The 15,288-nt window shown below is 43.6% G+C and overlaps 1 protein-coding gene across 1 annotated transcript in view; it reads right to left on the bottom strand.

The window, feature by feature from the left end:
• Positions 1 to 15,288, bottom strand: part of FANCA (Fanconi anemia complementation group A) — a 55,672-nt gene that overhangs the window by 9,967 nt on the left and 30,417 nt on the right. The window contains exons 24-37 of the mRNA XM_018566476.1: positions 15,158 to 15,228; positions 13,734 to 13,833; positions 12,846 to 13,015; positions 11,597 to 11,693; positions 10,478 to 10,660; positions 10,267 to 10,340; positions 10,066 to 10,194; positions 8,025 to 8,142; positions 7,623 to 7,774; positions 5,007 to 5,112; positions 4,855 to 4,914; positions 3,808 to 3,912; positions 718 to 830; positions 447 to 591 (exon numbers count right to left, since the gene is read on the bottom strand). Coding sequence (XP_018421978.1) covers positions 447 to 591; positions 718 to 830; positions 3,808 to 3,912; positions 4,855 to 4,914; positions 5,007 to 5,112; positions 7,623 to 7,774; positions 8,025 to 8,142; positions 10,066 to 10,194; positions 10,267 to 10,340; positions 10,478 to 10,660; positions 11,597 to 11,693; positions 12,846 to 13,015; positions 13,734 to 13,833; positions 15,158 to 15,228 — 1,623 coding nt within the window. The remainder of the gene's footprint in view (positions 1 to 446; positions 592 to 717; positions 831 to 3,807; positions 3,913 to 4,854; positions 4,915 to 5,006; positions 5,113 to 7,622; positions 7,775 to 8,024; positions 8,143 to 10,065; positions 10,195 to 10,266; positions 10,341 to 10,477; positions 10,661 to 11,596; positions 11,694 to 12,845; positions 13,016 to 13,733; positions 13,834 to 15,157; positions 15,229 to 15,288) is intronic.

Here is a 15,288-nt window from a genome sequence, read left to right as displayed (position 1 = left end):
ATAAGCACAAACGGATGACAGTGCTGGGGGAGGACGATGGTATGGGCAGGGTGTGATCCCTATTTCAGCCTCTTTAAGGGCTTGTTCACACCATCTGCAAATTGCCTTCTCTTGCCTACGGACTGTGCTGGAAAAATGTTCGGTGCAGTCCCACCACAAGACAAGGCAATTTGCCTTGTCATGAATGGTGACAGTTCACACCACTGAGTTCTGGTGTTGTGCGCTTAAACAAAATGTGCAGCATGCAGGGATGCGTTTTTTTTTTAAAGTGCACTGCAGTAAGAGGTGGTACAGCCTCATCGCACTGAGATTAGCCTACAGAACTTAATAGAACAGTGAGATGTGGCTTGATCGAGCGCATTGGCACTGTAGGGGAACACGCACACCAGCAGCCGTGGGGTTGAGCATGGCTGCTGGTGTGAAAAAGCCCTAAATGAAATCCTCACCTGCACAGACTTTGAGCTGAAACTACCAAGTAGTTCTGGAAGTCTCTTCTTTGGCACTTTGTTCCTTCTTACGGTGAAATGGAGGAAGGCGGCTGAGAGCCAGATGGTGTCGGTGAGGGGCAGAGCCGATCCACGAGAGAGAAACCTGGAGAGCAATCAAAGAAAAGATTGAATAGAAGAATCGTGATGTGCCTTGCTCCATCCTAGGACGGCCTCTGTGGTAGGCCATGTTACAGTGGAGTGATTACAAGATGGAAGTCAGTCTTCTAACCTGTCCACATCAGCTTGCATTTGCTTCAACGTTTCAATTTCCTTGGGCAAGTCAACTTCATACAGGCAGTTCCACTGACACTTGATGGCTGCATCCAGCTGGGGCCACCACAGCTTCATGATACAAAATGAAAAGCGTTACAACCTTTTCAATCAGAGCTTATGACTGAGTATGGGCTCGGGCGTGTTCGCAGCTCCACGTGCCGAGCCCGCCAGGAAGCTGACAGCGCCAATCACAGGCACTGTGATTGGCGCTGCGCGCTGTCAGCTTCCTGGCGGGCTCGGCAAGTGGAGCTGCGAACACGCCCCAGCTCATCCTTACATATGACTTCACTGCATCAAGGACAAACAATGAGACGTCAATGATCGGTAACAGATTTATGCAAATAAACCACCAGAAAGAGAGAAAATAGTTCTGAAAATGACAATTGCCGGGTTTTTCTCCTCGGGAGAAGCTCATTTGCAATCAAAGCTGCAAAAGAGCTTATTGCTTTATACCTAAAGACACAATGTCAGTTTGGGAGTAGAAAGGGTTAAAACCCATTGGGCTATTTGCTAGCATTGTCCCACTGAGGCAATCTTACTTCATTTCCTGTCGACGAATCAGGAAGTGAGAGGAAATCTCTACAAAAGAGGAAAATTGGCTATTAGTTGTCATCGGAGCAGCTGTCCCCATTGGAAGATATCCTCTCGATTCCTGTTCTGATGATGACTTACAGTTATAGATTGTCCCTTACTTTAGGCCTTGGTGACAGCAGCTGAGTACCAAACACCATCACACAATATGTCTGTGCCTACCCAATCCACCTACAGACAAGTGTCATGGGTTTTCTGAAATTTGTTCTGGTGGTACATCGCGGGGCAATTCAATATATGAATACAGACATTCCTCGGTATACAATGAGGTTACGTTCCGATAAACCCGTCGTAAAGCGGTCGTATTGCAAACTGAGGAGTTGCATATACGTGAGATATTCAACATTGTATTATAAAATACAGTAGGCTTTTATCCATCTGTAGATTAATGTAAGTGTTTTAGCCAAGTTTAAGGTAGGCCAAGCTATGATATATACAGCATAGTAGACTGTAAACTAGTGGTGCACCGAAATGAAAATGTCAAAACCGAAACAAAACCGAAATTTAAAAAAATGTCAGGCTGAAAACAGAAAATGTTTTTTATTTTAACTTTTTCAAAAACAATTGAATATTTTATTTTGATTTATTTTTTATAAACGTTTTAATTTTTTTATATTAATTTATTCATTTTTTTAGTAAATATTTTTATTTATTTTTTTACTTTTAGGGTCTCCGGGGAAATATCAGGGGTGTAAAAAAGACCCCTGATATTTCCCTTTTAAAATAGAAAAAGAGATTGAGGACACAAAGTCCTCAATCTCTTTTTCTGCAGCCCCTGTTATAAATGAACAGGAATCCTCTATACTGAGTGTTCTTGTTCATTGATAACATGAGGACAGAGTATGATTACTATAACTACAATTATGAATGAACAGGAGGTGATGTAGATCACTTCCCATTCATTCATAATTGGGGATATAGTAAACATACCATGTCCTCAATTATTTACAAACACTCAGCGATCACTGATCACCGACAGCTTGTACCCACTCTCCTTCCTGACACGCTGTCACAGGAGGCTGGGCAGGGCAGCGTGGGAGGAGATCTCAGCCTCCTGTGACAGCGCTGGCTGTCCCTGCCCACACTGCTCTCCTCTGATCTGTGACAGGAGGCTGAGCGGTGCGGGGAGGAGAGACGCTGGCCGCTCACAGCACTCTCCTCCCGCAGTGCTCGGCCGCCTGTGACAGTTCTCTCCTCCCCGCTGGGACACAGAGCAGCACCCAGCGGGGAGGAGAGAAAGAACGGATGTGCGGCAGTATGGGCAGAAAATTGCACTTTCAGCATTATGCCAAAAGTGGCATTTTTGGCTGATATGTTTTGGCGGACGATATAGCGGTGCATCCCTACTGTATACATAACCCAAGGCCAAGGAGCACCTGTATACAGTGTACATATGCTGCTATCATATACAATCGTAAAGTCGAAAAATCGCAAACCGAGCAATAGTAACCCCAGGAGCATCTGTAGTGTGTATTGGAGTTTTAATTAACGAGAACTCGTCATCATAGAAATTTGAGAGCGTTCCCCTCTCCCCAGCACCACATCGTCACCATTCTTTCACTCCTCCACCACTCCATTTTGTCAGGAGCAAGGATAATACATAGTACATCAATGTATGAGGGAGCATGTGACCCAGGTCATGTGATAGAGTTGCTGCTTGATGTTTGGACTAGTGTTGCCACATGGGGCAGGGAGAGTACTCAACACTGGAAAAAGATGGTAACTGCATAACATTTATTACCAGCCTATGTAGCAGGGTGCACATGGGAAGGCTGACAACAATACAAAACACAAAAAGATCCCCAGCACACCTGCCAGCTGGCCTGCAAAAAAGCAAATAGCCCTGTCTAACAGCATGCGTTAAAAGCAGAGGTTTTAGTTGCATAAACATTCGGCCAAAAATATGTGGAAGCCACACTGCCACTGTCAAGGCAACCTCTGTAAAGTGTGGTCCTAACTCTATGTATATGAGTCTCCAAGTGTGAGCATATTAATGCAGTCGATAAATTAGATGCAGGTGTACCAGGAGGCCGCCCACTCCTCCTCAGAAGGTCCAGGGACAGAGATTACACAGAATACTCAACACTGTGTAATCTCTAACTGGGGTGACACATGTATGTAAAGCTGTCCTTTACTCCCAGCAGCTGAACTGAGTAGCAAGGGGAGCGAAGGAAAGATGAGTGTGTACAGCAGGGGCATTTAAAAGGACATGTTGCATTGCCCTGCCCTGCATGGGTAAATAATAAGCTTACATTTACAAGTGCTGTCATCCTGATCCTTATTTCACTCCCTCACTGACTTGGAACAGGTATATAGATTAGCTTTGCCAAAACATCGCTGGCTACATACTTGTTCAGGGTCAGTGAAGCAGTAAGCAGTGCACCAGACCTGGTTTTTCTGTCTAGACAGGTTCCCTATATCTGGTATTTACATAACAGGGATGGAATCAGCATACCGCAGCGGAGGTCATCATGATGGGGCAGTGTGCATAAGCAGTAGTGAGAACAGAATTCACCGCTTCTTCAGGATCTTCACACTGAGCACTGGAGCTCAACAACCCCTGCAGAAAATGAAAGAGACTCCATCAATATTACTGTCCAGAAATCCATTTTTGGGAAAACCCCTTCTACCACTCTAGACCCTTGGTTCTCAACTGGTGGGTCGTGACCCAAAAGTGGGTTGTGACCCCGTGTTCAGTGGGTCGCCACATGCCTTCCACTTTACTAGGTGGGAGGCTGGTACAACACTGTTTTTTCTTACAGTGAGCAGCCATTCAAAATATGCTGCCCGGCTCCGAGTGTTTACTTGAGGTGGGGTGGGCTGGGGGTATGGCCACAAGGGAGCTCCATCCATACATGCAATGCTTATAGCTCCCTCGCATGTCCTGCAGAGGAGCCTGGACCGGAGTGACATCACATTCCGGCTCCTGGCACCTCTACAGGGTGCACATGGGAGCTGTACAAGCAATGCACATATGGATGAGGCTTCATCACAGCATAGCAGCCCACACCGTCGTGCGTTCCACTGTAGTTTGACTTGGGTCATGACTTAATGATCAAGGACAAATGAGGGGTCCTGAGATTACACAGGTTGAGAACCACTGCTCTAGACGACATCGGGTCCAGGAGCAGTTCAGCCCAAGGTCACCTGAAAAATGTCCCTAAATAGCATTGATTGCAACTATCTGCGCGGGGGCAGACATATTCCCCGCAAGCGCACTTCCACGTTTGCCAGAGATCCCACGTTGGAAACCTTGCAACCCAACTGATGTCATTCTATCCAATTCAAGACTTGTATTGTATGTAAAAAGATTATTGAGATCAGATAAGACTACACCTAGACGGATCTCTCCCGGATCTCTGCTATCTCTATTTTATTCTCTCTCCTTTTCTAGAGGAACTCTCTTCCCATATAGGTGTGATGGTCAGGTGTCTGCAAACTTTTACCTTCAGAAGCAGTAAAATACAAAGTGTAAATAATGTGACAATAAAAATGGTTTTACCCTGAAGAAGTGAGCAGTGAGGTCGTACGGTAGGGCGTATCCTCGCGGACTGATATTTTTCTGCAAGACGGAAGAAAAGAGAAGACGTACTTCAATCCAAAGTTGACCCAGAGATGGCAATTTACCAAATAAACACAAAGCTAGAAACTCACCAAATGCTTGCTGACAAACTGAAAGAAGTCATCCGCTTTGAGTGTAGTAAGGCCTCTGTCAGAGTATGGTGTCACCAGCAATGAAGAGGGCAGTCCCAGGACAATCCTGTACAAAGTTACCAATGTCTGTGAGTCTCCTGTAAAGCTGGCAAAGTGTATGTGTGATATACATTCCTGACGAGCATGCCCACTGATATGTACAGCCTCTAGTATTGACGACATGGACCAGTACTGCATCTCTCATGAATTGTGAAAGCCGGCCGGCTCGCCATTTTCAAGAAATACTATTATAATACAGGATTTCTATAGCGCCAACAGTTTGCGCAGCGCTTTACAATATAAGGAAGACATTACAATCACAATACAAATCAAGACAAGCTTACAATCTAAAAGGGAGGGGAAGTGATACATGAGGCGGTAGCTGTGTGGGGATGAATTGTTTGAGAATGGTTTAGTGGTCAGGTTGAGGTGGGATAAGCTTCCCTGAAGAGAGGAGTCTTGAGGGATCGCCTAAAGGCAGTCAGAGTGGGAGATACTAGCAGATGTTCCACTTATTTTTCAATTCAGCATTTCAGCTGAGCGTGTATCATCATCGCAGGAATACAGCAGCTCCTGTGAAAATGGGTGGCAAGCTCAATGTACCATGCATCCTAGCTTTTGAGCAGGATGGCACCGAATACTCAGAATGCTACTTTTTTGGCCAGACCTTACGGAAGCTGTGGTTGGCTGGCAGATATGTAATTTAAAAGCAGCTCAATCTCTCTACACTGCACCATAAGTTGTAAATTACTGGAGCCCCTGACCTGCAAATTTTATTATTAAGATGAACTAACCGTTCAATGCCCAATTAAAATTTCATTTTTAATGCGCTAAGCACATTTCAGGTGCATCAAAACAAAAGGTGTGCAAACTCTTCCAGTCTGTTGTCCTTAGAAAGCAGCAAGTTGAGTAGAAATGGCTGACCCCTGCATAGAGAGGCATTCTTGCTCTCAGGGTGAAAGCTGTGGCCTCTCTGCAGAGATCTGACTTGCCCCTGCTGAGTCAGCGCTAAAGCTCTACAATCAGCAGGGAACATGAGCTATACTGATTTCAGAGCTATAGTTCTGACTCATCAGTTCATAGGGTTTTTTTTGCCTTCCTCTGGATCAACATTGGGTAACTGTGGGCATAGTGTTCTGTTTAGGCTTTTCTTCTTTTTTTTCCCCATATCTCTATAGGTTCAACTCGATGGACATGTGTCTTTTTTCAACCTGACTATGTAACTATGACGGACCTCTGCAGAGAGATCACTGCTTTCATACAAACAGCAAAGGTCCTTCTCAACAGCATTAAGTCAAGGCGCAGGCTTTTATACTCAGGCTGTGGCTGCTTTGAGGCTGCAATACTTTGCACACCTTTTTCACTAATGCACATGCAATGCATGTAGCTGACAAACCGAAATCTCTGGTGAGCTTTAAATTAGTCAGTAAGCTATTGTCCAGGAAACGCTGCAACCACATAATTGATTGTAATCTGTGTTTTTCAAGTAATTTTACTAGGGCTGTGGAAATTAAAGATTAATTTCTCGATTAATCGTTAAACTTTTTGATCGATTAAAATTATTTTGATCGCTAATGAAAACACTCAACTCTCCGCCGGCTTCCAGGAGTCCTGTCGGCGATGTCCGTGACATCAGCAGACTCCTCCCCCCTTCCCCAAGTGGCTCCGTCGGCTAACAAAGGGAAGGGAGAGGAGTCCGGTGACGTCGATGTCCGTGACGGCTAACGAAGGGAAGGGAGAGGAGTCCGGTGGCGTCTATGTCCGTGACGTCACCGGGCTCCTCCCCCCTTCATTAGCCGACTGAGCCACTTGGGTGGGGAGTTTGCCCAAGAAACTTTCTACACGAGCGCCAGCCAAGGCATTGGCCTATACACATACAGCACAGCAATGAAGTAATAAAATTAACTAGGATCACACTAATCCAGCACGTTATTATTCTGAGTTGTCCCACTCAAGCGGCGGCCATATTGAGTGGGGCATGTGAGATTAATAACATGCTGGATTAGTGTGATCCTAGTTCATTTTATTACTTCATATCTGTGCTGTATGTGTATAGGCCAATGTAGTTGGATCTGTATGTGCGTTATAATTAATCGAAATTAATCGATTAAAATTTTTCTCGATTAATCGAACACGAACATTTTAATCATTACCAGCCCTAAATTTTACATAGTCTGTTAAGGCTAGATGAAGCGTGACCCTAGGGGAATCTGCAGCTTCTTGGCCATTCATCTTCAACACCACTTGTCAGTGACCGCAGGCGATTGAATATTAATAATGATAATTAAAGCTTGGACAGAAATTAAAGGAACTTGCCCTTAGAGAAATAAATATGCAGTGACAATTCTGTTCTTGAAAAATGTTTGTTAACATCATTTTTGAAATGTTTGACTAGACATAGAAGACACTGGCCATTATTCCTGTATAAGCATAGTATATCAACATGGTTGATGAAAGTTATTCAAGTTGATTATTCTTTGGTCCTGGCTCACAGTATTAGTGTAGCCAATAAGCTGTATATGAAGTGGAGTTACCCTTTAAATGCTATCTTTTCACACAAAGTGAAGAAAGCCATACCTGCAGCACATGGTGAGTTTGCATTGTCTTCTGAGTTGGGCTCCTATCTCCAGGCTGTCTGAATCCTTTGTTAACTTGCGATGGAACACATCAAGAAGGAAATTACCTTGAATGTTTTTTCCCGAGTGACTCAAGAAGTCGCAGACCAACTCCTAAGTAAAAAAACAAACGGGGTCTCATATATCAAAGCATCTGAATTATCTGTTCTATGCAAAGCAGCCAATTAACTTCTTCCTTTTATTATCCACCGCTCCTTAGCTCTTGAAGGAGGCTTTGGTTGCTTTGGGCAATTGACCTATCGTAGTTTAGCTGCAGGTAAAATGGATGCAACTCTGTTCCAGAGTTCATACCAATTACTCTCTATAGGTTGAACTCGATGGACTTGTCTTTTTTCAACCTGACTAACTTTGTAACTGATGACAAGCTCTGGCTGGATTGCAGACCTACCTGTAAACGGCTAAGGATGCCATTGAGGCCTGTGCGGCCATGAGATGGATGACTTCCAGGACCAAGGTCACAACTGCAATACAAAGTGAAATACAGAACTGGCCAAATAAATACGTTATTTATATAGAGAGCTTATTTCAGCTCCAATGGGTTTCAGGCAAAAATATAAAACAATTTTGCTAACATTTTTGCCTATAAAGGTCATTAGATTGTTTGATCAGTTTCAATCCTGTGAAGGGCAGGTGCTTAGATACCCACCACCAATTTAATAAAGTTAATTTAGCGCCCACAAAACAGGCGGGGCAATGGCAAGAAATCTGCAGAAATAAAAGCACTGAACTCCAGCCTTCCCTTCAGTCTTGCACAGTTGTACCGGTTCCTTCCTGGACTGAAATTTTTAGTCTTGTGAACTTCCCACAATGTGAATTAGAAGCTGCAGCAAGTCAGATAGAGACCCTGCCTCATATCCTGCCTGGAGGCACCTAGCTCTGTCCTGCCCAGCCTCATATCCTGCCTGCAGGCACCTAGCTCTGTCCTCCCCAGCCTGACTATCCATAGTCCGCCCCTTTTATTCATTGGACTTCAGTTCTTTCAATCATGGATGCTTAGCATAACATGTGGGCATTACCTGTTTTCCCTGCCGGCCTTTCCCACCAGCCATGTTCTGTTGCATTGAATAGAGAGGCACAGAGAACCAGTGATGATGTCACTAGGTCTAAAATCAGGTATATATTGAAAACAGAAGTGGTTTTATAATAATTTCATTATCATATTGATGGGGGCGGGGGGGCAGGCAAGGCAAAATATAAGCAGATTAAACTTCAGCTTTAAATGTTGTCACCCCATTTATACTTTGCAGTGATATAGCACAGCAGGGATCACAAGAATATAAATGCTGTATGTGATTAGTTGTGTATTTAGCTATCTGACAGGGGTCAACCATTAAAGTGAACCCGAGCTTTGGCCATACAGAGCGCTGGTGCTTGGCTGCTCAGGTACCAGTGTCATAACAGGGGGCGGGGACAAAGTCTTCAGCTACCCCAACATGGCAAGAGTTAAGTGCTACTTTTTGTCAGTGGCTGAAGTAAAGCAGATTTACTTACCCGATTCTCGCTCCTGCTGGCTCCCTCGAGACTGCTAGACTGGTCCCCGCAGCCTCTTGTCCCCTGGGCTCTGGTGGTCTAAGGACTGCTGACATCATAGAGTCTAATGCAGGTTTTACATGCCTGCATTAGAAGTCAGGACGTGGAGGGACATTTCAGCAGAAAAAGCACAGGGGGAGAAAAAAAGACAGCACTCACCACCAGGGGAGCGGATTCAGGCAAATCTGCTTTCCTCCAGCCCCTAGACATAAGAGTACTTAACCCTTGCAGTGCAGGAGTAGCCCCTTTATTTGTTTGCCCAGAGATAGGCTTTAAGTATCTGAAGAATATCTGTAAAAAATAAGTCAAGGCAACTGGACTTGCTGTATGAAAGATGTTTCACTTGTCATCCAACCAGCTTTCTCAATTCAGAATGACTTGTACAAAATTTATTTGGGAATAAATATGGTGAATGTTGCTCTAATCCAGGGGTGTCAAACTCAATTTAATCGAGAGCCGCGTCAACATTATGGTTGCCCTCAAAGGGCCTGTAAAACTATATAAATGTATCTAATCTTTATCATAATTGCCTCTGCATTCAATCACTGGTTTTAGTAATAACTTAATACCAAGATCTGAAAGTAAAAGTCTAGGAAATGGCCCGGTGGGCCGGATTCGGCCCCTGGGCCTTGAGTTTGACACATGTGCTCTAATCAATTCCATCCATTCACCATATTTATTCCCAAAGGAATTTTGTACATGTCATTCTGAATTGAGAAAGCTGGTCGGTTGTCAAGTGAAACGTCTTCAAGAAAAAAACCGCAAGTCCAGTTGCCTTGACTTATTTTTTTACAGATATACCGTGACCTGGATGAATGAGAACCTTCACACACATATCTGAAGAATGAACTTACCCAGCGCTAAAATCTAAGACGGCATCAACTATTGTTGAACAGGCCTTTTCCAAATTGTTTCCACATCCACCAATAGCAGAGGATTTGGGGAGAAAAAACTGTTTGACTGCCCATCGCTGGTAGTCCTGCCTGGAGAGAGAACAGCATTCTCAGTATAATGAAAAGTTATCCGATCATTCCTATTCATGTAGTCAGACTCACCTCTCCATGTCAGACAGAGGATCTACGTCAGGATTTAGAGACATCTCCCACAGCAGCCAGTCCCTGAATGAAAGCTAAAACAGCAGATTACTACATGAAACAAACCAAAATCATCCATGTGCTCTGACAAATGCTAAACGTTGACCACTCTTGTACATGCACCAAGATCATGGCGTTAGATAAGCCTGTCACTGAAAACGCCAAGCCGTACCTGGAATAAATCCTTTTTAAAAAGTTCCTGCACACATGTCTGGCGCCATAGAGAAAGTGCAGCTTCTTTCCATTCTGGGGAAGGAAGGGACAGGGCACTGAAAACAACCGTGGTGTCCATCTCTTCCTCTACCATGCCTTCCCTCCTTGTTTCCAGGACCAGTCTGGGCAGAAGGTGCTGTATCTGTCAATCACAAAGGAACAGAATACCTTACAGCGTATCTAATAGCCAAGAACAAAAATGTAATATACTGCAGATTACTAGTCCTTAGAAGTGGTGGATGCATTAGTCCCTGTTCCCCCATGGGGAAGCATTTGTGTACTTGCTCATACATGGCAGTGATGGTGATTGGTTGCTCAGGCCCCAGTGCTGTCACATGAGGGATGGGAGAAAGTACGGGGAAGCATTTGTATACTTGCTCATACATGACAATGCTGGTGATTGGTTGCTCAAGCCCCAGTGCTGTCACATGAGGGTTGGGACAAAGTACGTAGCCCTGAGAAAGCTCCAGGGCATTTTTATTTCCTTGTTCCCGGCAATATGAGCAAAGTGAAGAGGGGTGAACGGAAGGTGGGTATATGTAGCTGGAAAGGGGCGCAAGTTAAAATGTATCTAAACCTGAAAACAAAATGTGATATATTGCAATGTACCGATCCTTAAATGTGGTGGCTGCATTAGTTTCTTTTTAGCCATTTTCCCTTTCCTTTCATCTTTGTTGTTTTACAGTTTTATTAAACCATATTGGTTTAGTCTTTGATCTTTTATTTTTGCTCCCTAAAGGTATACACTTTGAAGTAGCAGTATGTACTGTGTTTTTAAAACAATCCCACATCTGGTCTGTGTTTAGGTTTTGAAATAAGTTTTCCCATTTTATTTCCCCCACTAGGTTGCGCAGCTTATCAAAGTTGGCCCTTCTGAAGTTTAGGGTTCTAGTCCTTCCAGTACACTTCCCTTTTCTGTGTTCAATATTAAAAGTAATCACATTGTGATCACTATTACCCAATGACTCCCCAACACATTTCCTGTCCTGGGGTGACAACGCTCATCCACTCTATCTATGGAGGAACAGTGTTGTCACCCTTTGACAAAACTACAGAACACCTGATAGTACAGAATTACCTTGCGCATGAACAGTGGAGGGAAAGAGTCGGAGGATGCATCTGGGGAAATGGGCGAGAACCTGCAGCACGCATAGGAAATGGCCCCTGTACAGAACCTGGAAGAAAATCATGACATGATCATGTGTGTCTGAAGAAAGAGACATTAAAGAATATCTAAAGCCAAGAACAAAATGTAATGTTGCAGCATACCAATCCATAGATGCGGTGGCTGTATTTGTTTTCTTTTTCGTTTTTTTAATTGCTTTATTTGTACCTGGTGATCCTGCCAGTAACACACTTCCTGTCCTAGGGTGACAACCCTCACTCACTGTACTGTATTAAGAAAGAAGTAGGGTTGCCACCCTATGAAAGGACTACAATAGACGGGAGGGGTTCAGCAGTCCTGAGCAACCTCGGTACTTCTATCTGTGGTGAAACCACATATCCCATCATGTCTGTGACACTCGGGGGGGTGTCATACCTGTTGCTACAAGAGTCTTGCAGCGTCTCATGGGACTTGTAGTTCCACAACAGATGGAATGTTGAGGTTGCCTACGCCTGCTATAGAGTGTTACTCGAGTGACTTGAATCTCCTGGGTCTTTGTAATATCCCCTTCGCCCATCGTACCGATGTACCCCAAAATCCAACGGGTGCTGGAACAACTGGTGGATGGCGACACAATGTACGTCTAGAAGATATGTAGTCCGCACACCATTCTGCTTCGCAATGTCCTTTTTATTTGTATTCCTTTAGCATGACATGTGAATGCAACGTTTCGGAGCCTCACAGGACCCCTTCGTCAGGCAAAGACAAAGACACTTTGCCTGACGAAGGGGTCCTGTGAGGCTCCGAAACGTTGCATTCACATGTCATGCTAAAGGGATAAAAATAAAAAGGACATTCCGAAGCAGAATGGTGTGCGGACTACATATCTTCTAGATTGAATGTCCTGGGGCTGCTGACGCCACATCCAAGTTGGCAGCGCCCAGCAGCAGTCCTAGAGCTTTCGCAAGTAAATAAGGTGCCTAAAATACAGTCAATGCTCATATAATCTTATGGGAAGCTTTTTGTTGAAATGAACAATGTGGCATCAGGGTCTCTTTAAGCAAGACTGGCTGCTAAACAATGCATTACATCACACATTTAAATATAATGGCAAATATACGAGTAGGTAAAAGGGTTGTGATACAATGGACTAGCAAGTATGGATTCCATGCATTATATGGTATGCGGCATCTCCCCTTTTCTGAACTGTTTGTAGGCTTACCTGAGAACTAAAGGAAAAGAACCTGAACATTGCAGTTTTAGCAGAGCTTCCCAGAACTTGTCCAATGAGGGGGCATCAGAACTTGGGGACTCCAGGGACTTTCGACACTCATGTAAATGGACTGAGAAAGCAGCAAGTCCTACTACATGGGCGTCTTTCAGAAGTGGAGCCTGGAATGAAACAGGACAATACAAGTTAATACAGTAAAATGTAAGAATTTCCAAGAAATAGGAGATCTCTTATCTGTTTGTGGACCTTTCACACAGAACTTCCAGTGGCTTACAGAGACCTGGAGCTGAAATGTTAGATTACACCTGCAATACCACCTACTGGTCATGTGACTCTACAGTACAGTGTCCCCTTGGCATTATGGAGCACAATCCCTATTATTGCAGGGCAGACAGTGGCAATCTCTTCCTCCCACTGACCCAGCACTGATTTTACACACCAATTAATACAGCTATGTATGTAATACAAATTGTTAAACATATTATGAATTGCAGCTAGTGTAAGTACCCGAATCCTTCTTAAAATATGTGCACACTGGTGCACAGAATAGGAAAGGGAGAGCCGGTACTTGTGGCAAATCAGATGCTGACTTTGTGCACATGTGGCCCCACAGCTGCTCCATCACCATAATGGACAGCTTCACTAAGAGTGAGGGCCAGGAGGAGGCAGAAAAAAAGGTCTTGCCATGTTGTGTAGACTGCTTTATGCTCATGAGCTAACCAATGGATGTGTATATGGGAAAAACAATCCTTTAGGATCTATCTGGACCAATCGTAAGCCCTATAAATGTGTATATAGGTATTTGTTATTAAACGTTTCACAATGTTAAGGATTGGTCTCTACAGGACTAATTATGCATCTACAGTCATGTAGACTCACCTGATGACACAAGAGCTGCAAGATCCTGGTCAGCAAAGCAAAAAGGGCCCTACGATGCCCAAACAGCATCTTCACATATAGGGTTGGCCATGGTCCCTGGCTATTGAATAAGAAAAGTGTTTTAGTAACAAGGTATGCGACATATGCCGATACTATTTTACTAGTAACTCATGCCAAGTAAAATATATTGTCTTTACTTGTATATATACAGCTTTCATATAATATTAAGTTATTTCACATCAAGCAGATGTCATCCTAAATAGAAATTGAATTCATTTATATACTACATAGCCAAAGGTTTGTGGCACCTGACTCTCACACCTACAGGTGAAACTCGAATAATTAGAATATTGTACAAAGTTCATTTATTTCACTAATGCAACTTAAAAGGTGAAACTAATATATGAGATAGACTCATTACATGCAAAGCAAGATAATTCAAGCCGTGATTTGTCATAATTGTGATGATTATGGCTTACAGCTCATGAAAACCCCAAGAACCCCAAATCCACAACCTCAAAAAAGTAGATTATTACATGCAATCAATAAAACAAGTATTGTACATAGAACAATATCGGACCTCTGAAAAGTACAAGCATGCATACGTACTCAGTACTTGGTTTGGGCCCCTTTTGCAGCACTTACTGCAATTACTTTTGCACGATATTCTAATTATTTGAGTTTCACCTGTATATGAGCTTGTTGGGCATCTCATTTCAAAACCATGGGCATTTTTTGGGATCTGCGATCGTCCAGGAGGGCACAGACAGTAGTAAAAATGGACAGAGGTTCTTATCTTTCCCCACTCTAGCCAAACATGAAAAAGATTTAGGGTGGAGTTAGATTTTAACAGTTTCCATCCAATGTGAAAAAAACATCACAGGTGTATATATGAGCTAAATGTTTTCGACCACCTGACTGTCACATGTACTATATGGCCAACTCATGGAGTTCTGGTGTTTCCAATGAAGGGTGCTGTTAATGCTACAACATACAAAGACATTTTAGACAATTGTACTCTTCCAACCTTGTGGCAGCAGTTTGAGGAAGACCCTTTTCTGTTCCAGCAGGACTGTGCCTCTGTGTACAAATCCAGCTCCATAAAGACATGGCTTGATCCTACACACCAGAGTCTTGACCTCAACCCTACTGAACATCTTTGGGTTGAATTGGAAAGCCTATTGTAAGCGAGGTCTTCTTGTCTAACATTAGTACCCGACCCCAGAAATGTTTTGGCTGAATGGGCACAAATTCCCTCAGGAATGCTCCAATATTTTTTAGAAGAGTGGAGGCTGTTATAGCCACAATGACTGACCAACTCCATAATACCCATGGATTTGGAATGGGATGTCCAACACATTTAGGTGCCCACAAACAATGAGCCATATACACTTATATTATACTATAATATATTTGTGGGTTACCGATCAGGTGGATTTGTACTGGAGGCTGCCATGACACAATGGCAAAAGGATGTGAGGAGTAAGTCAGACACCTGACAAAAGAGAAATAGGTTAGGTAGGCCCATGGTGTGCAGACAAAAAAAATTAAAAAA

This window comes from Nanorana parkeri, unplaced genomic scaffold, assembly GCF_000935625.1.
Source record: "Nanorana parkeri isolate BGI_ZX_2015 unplaced genomic scaffold, ASM93562v1 scaffold952, whole genome shotgun sequence".
In the NCBI taxonomy this organism is placed as follows: Eukaryota; Metazoa; Chordata; class Amphibia; order Anura; family Dicroglossidae; genus Nanorana; species Nanorana parkeri.
Note: the sequence above shows the minus strand (reverse complement) of the source record. Positions and strands in the feature narration are given on the sequence as shown.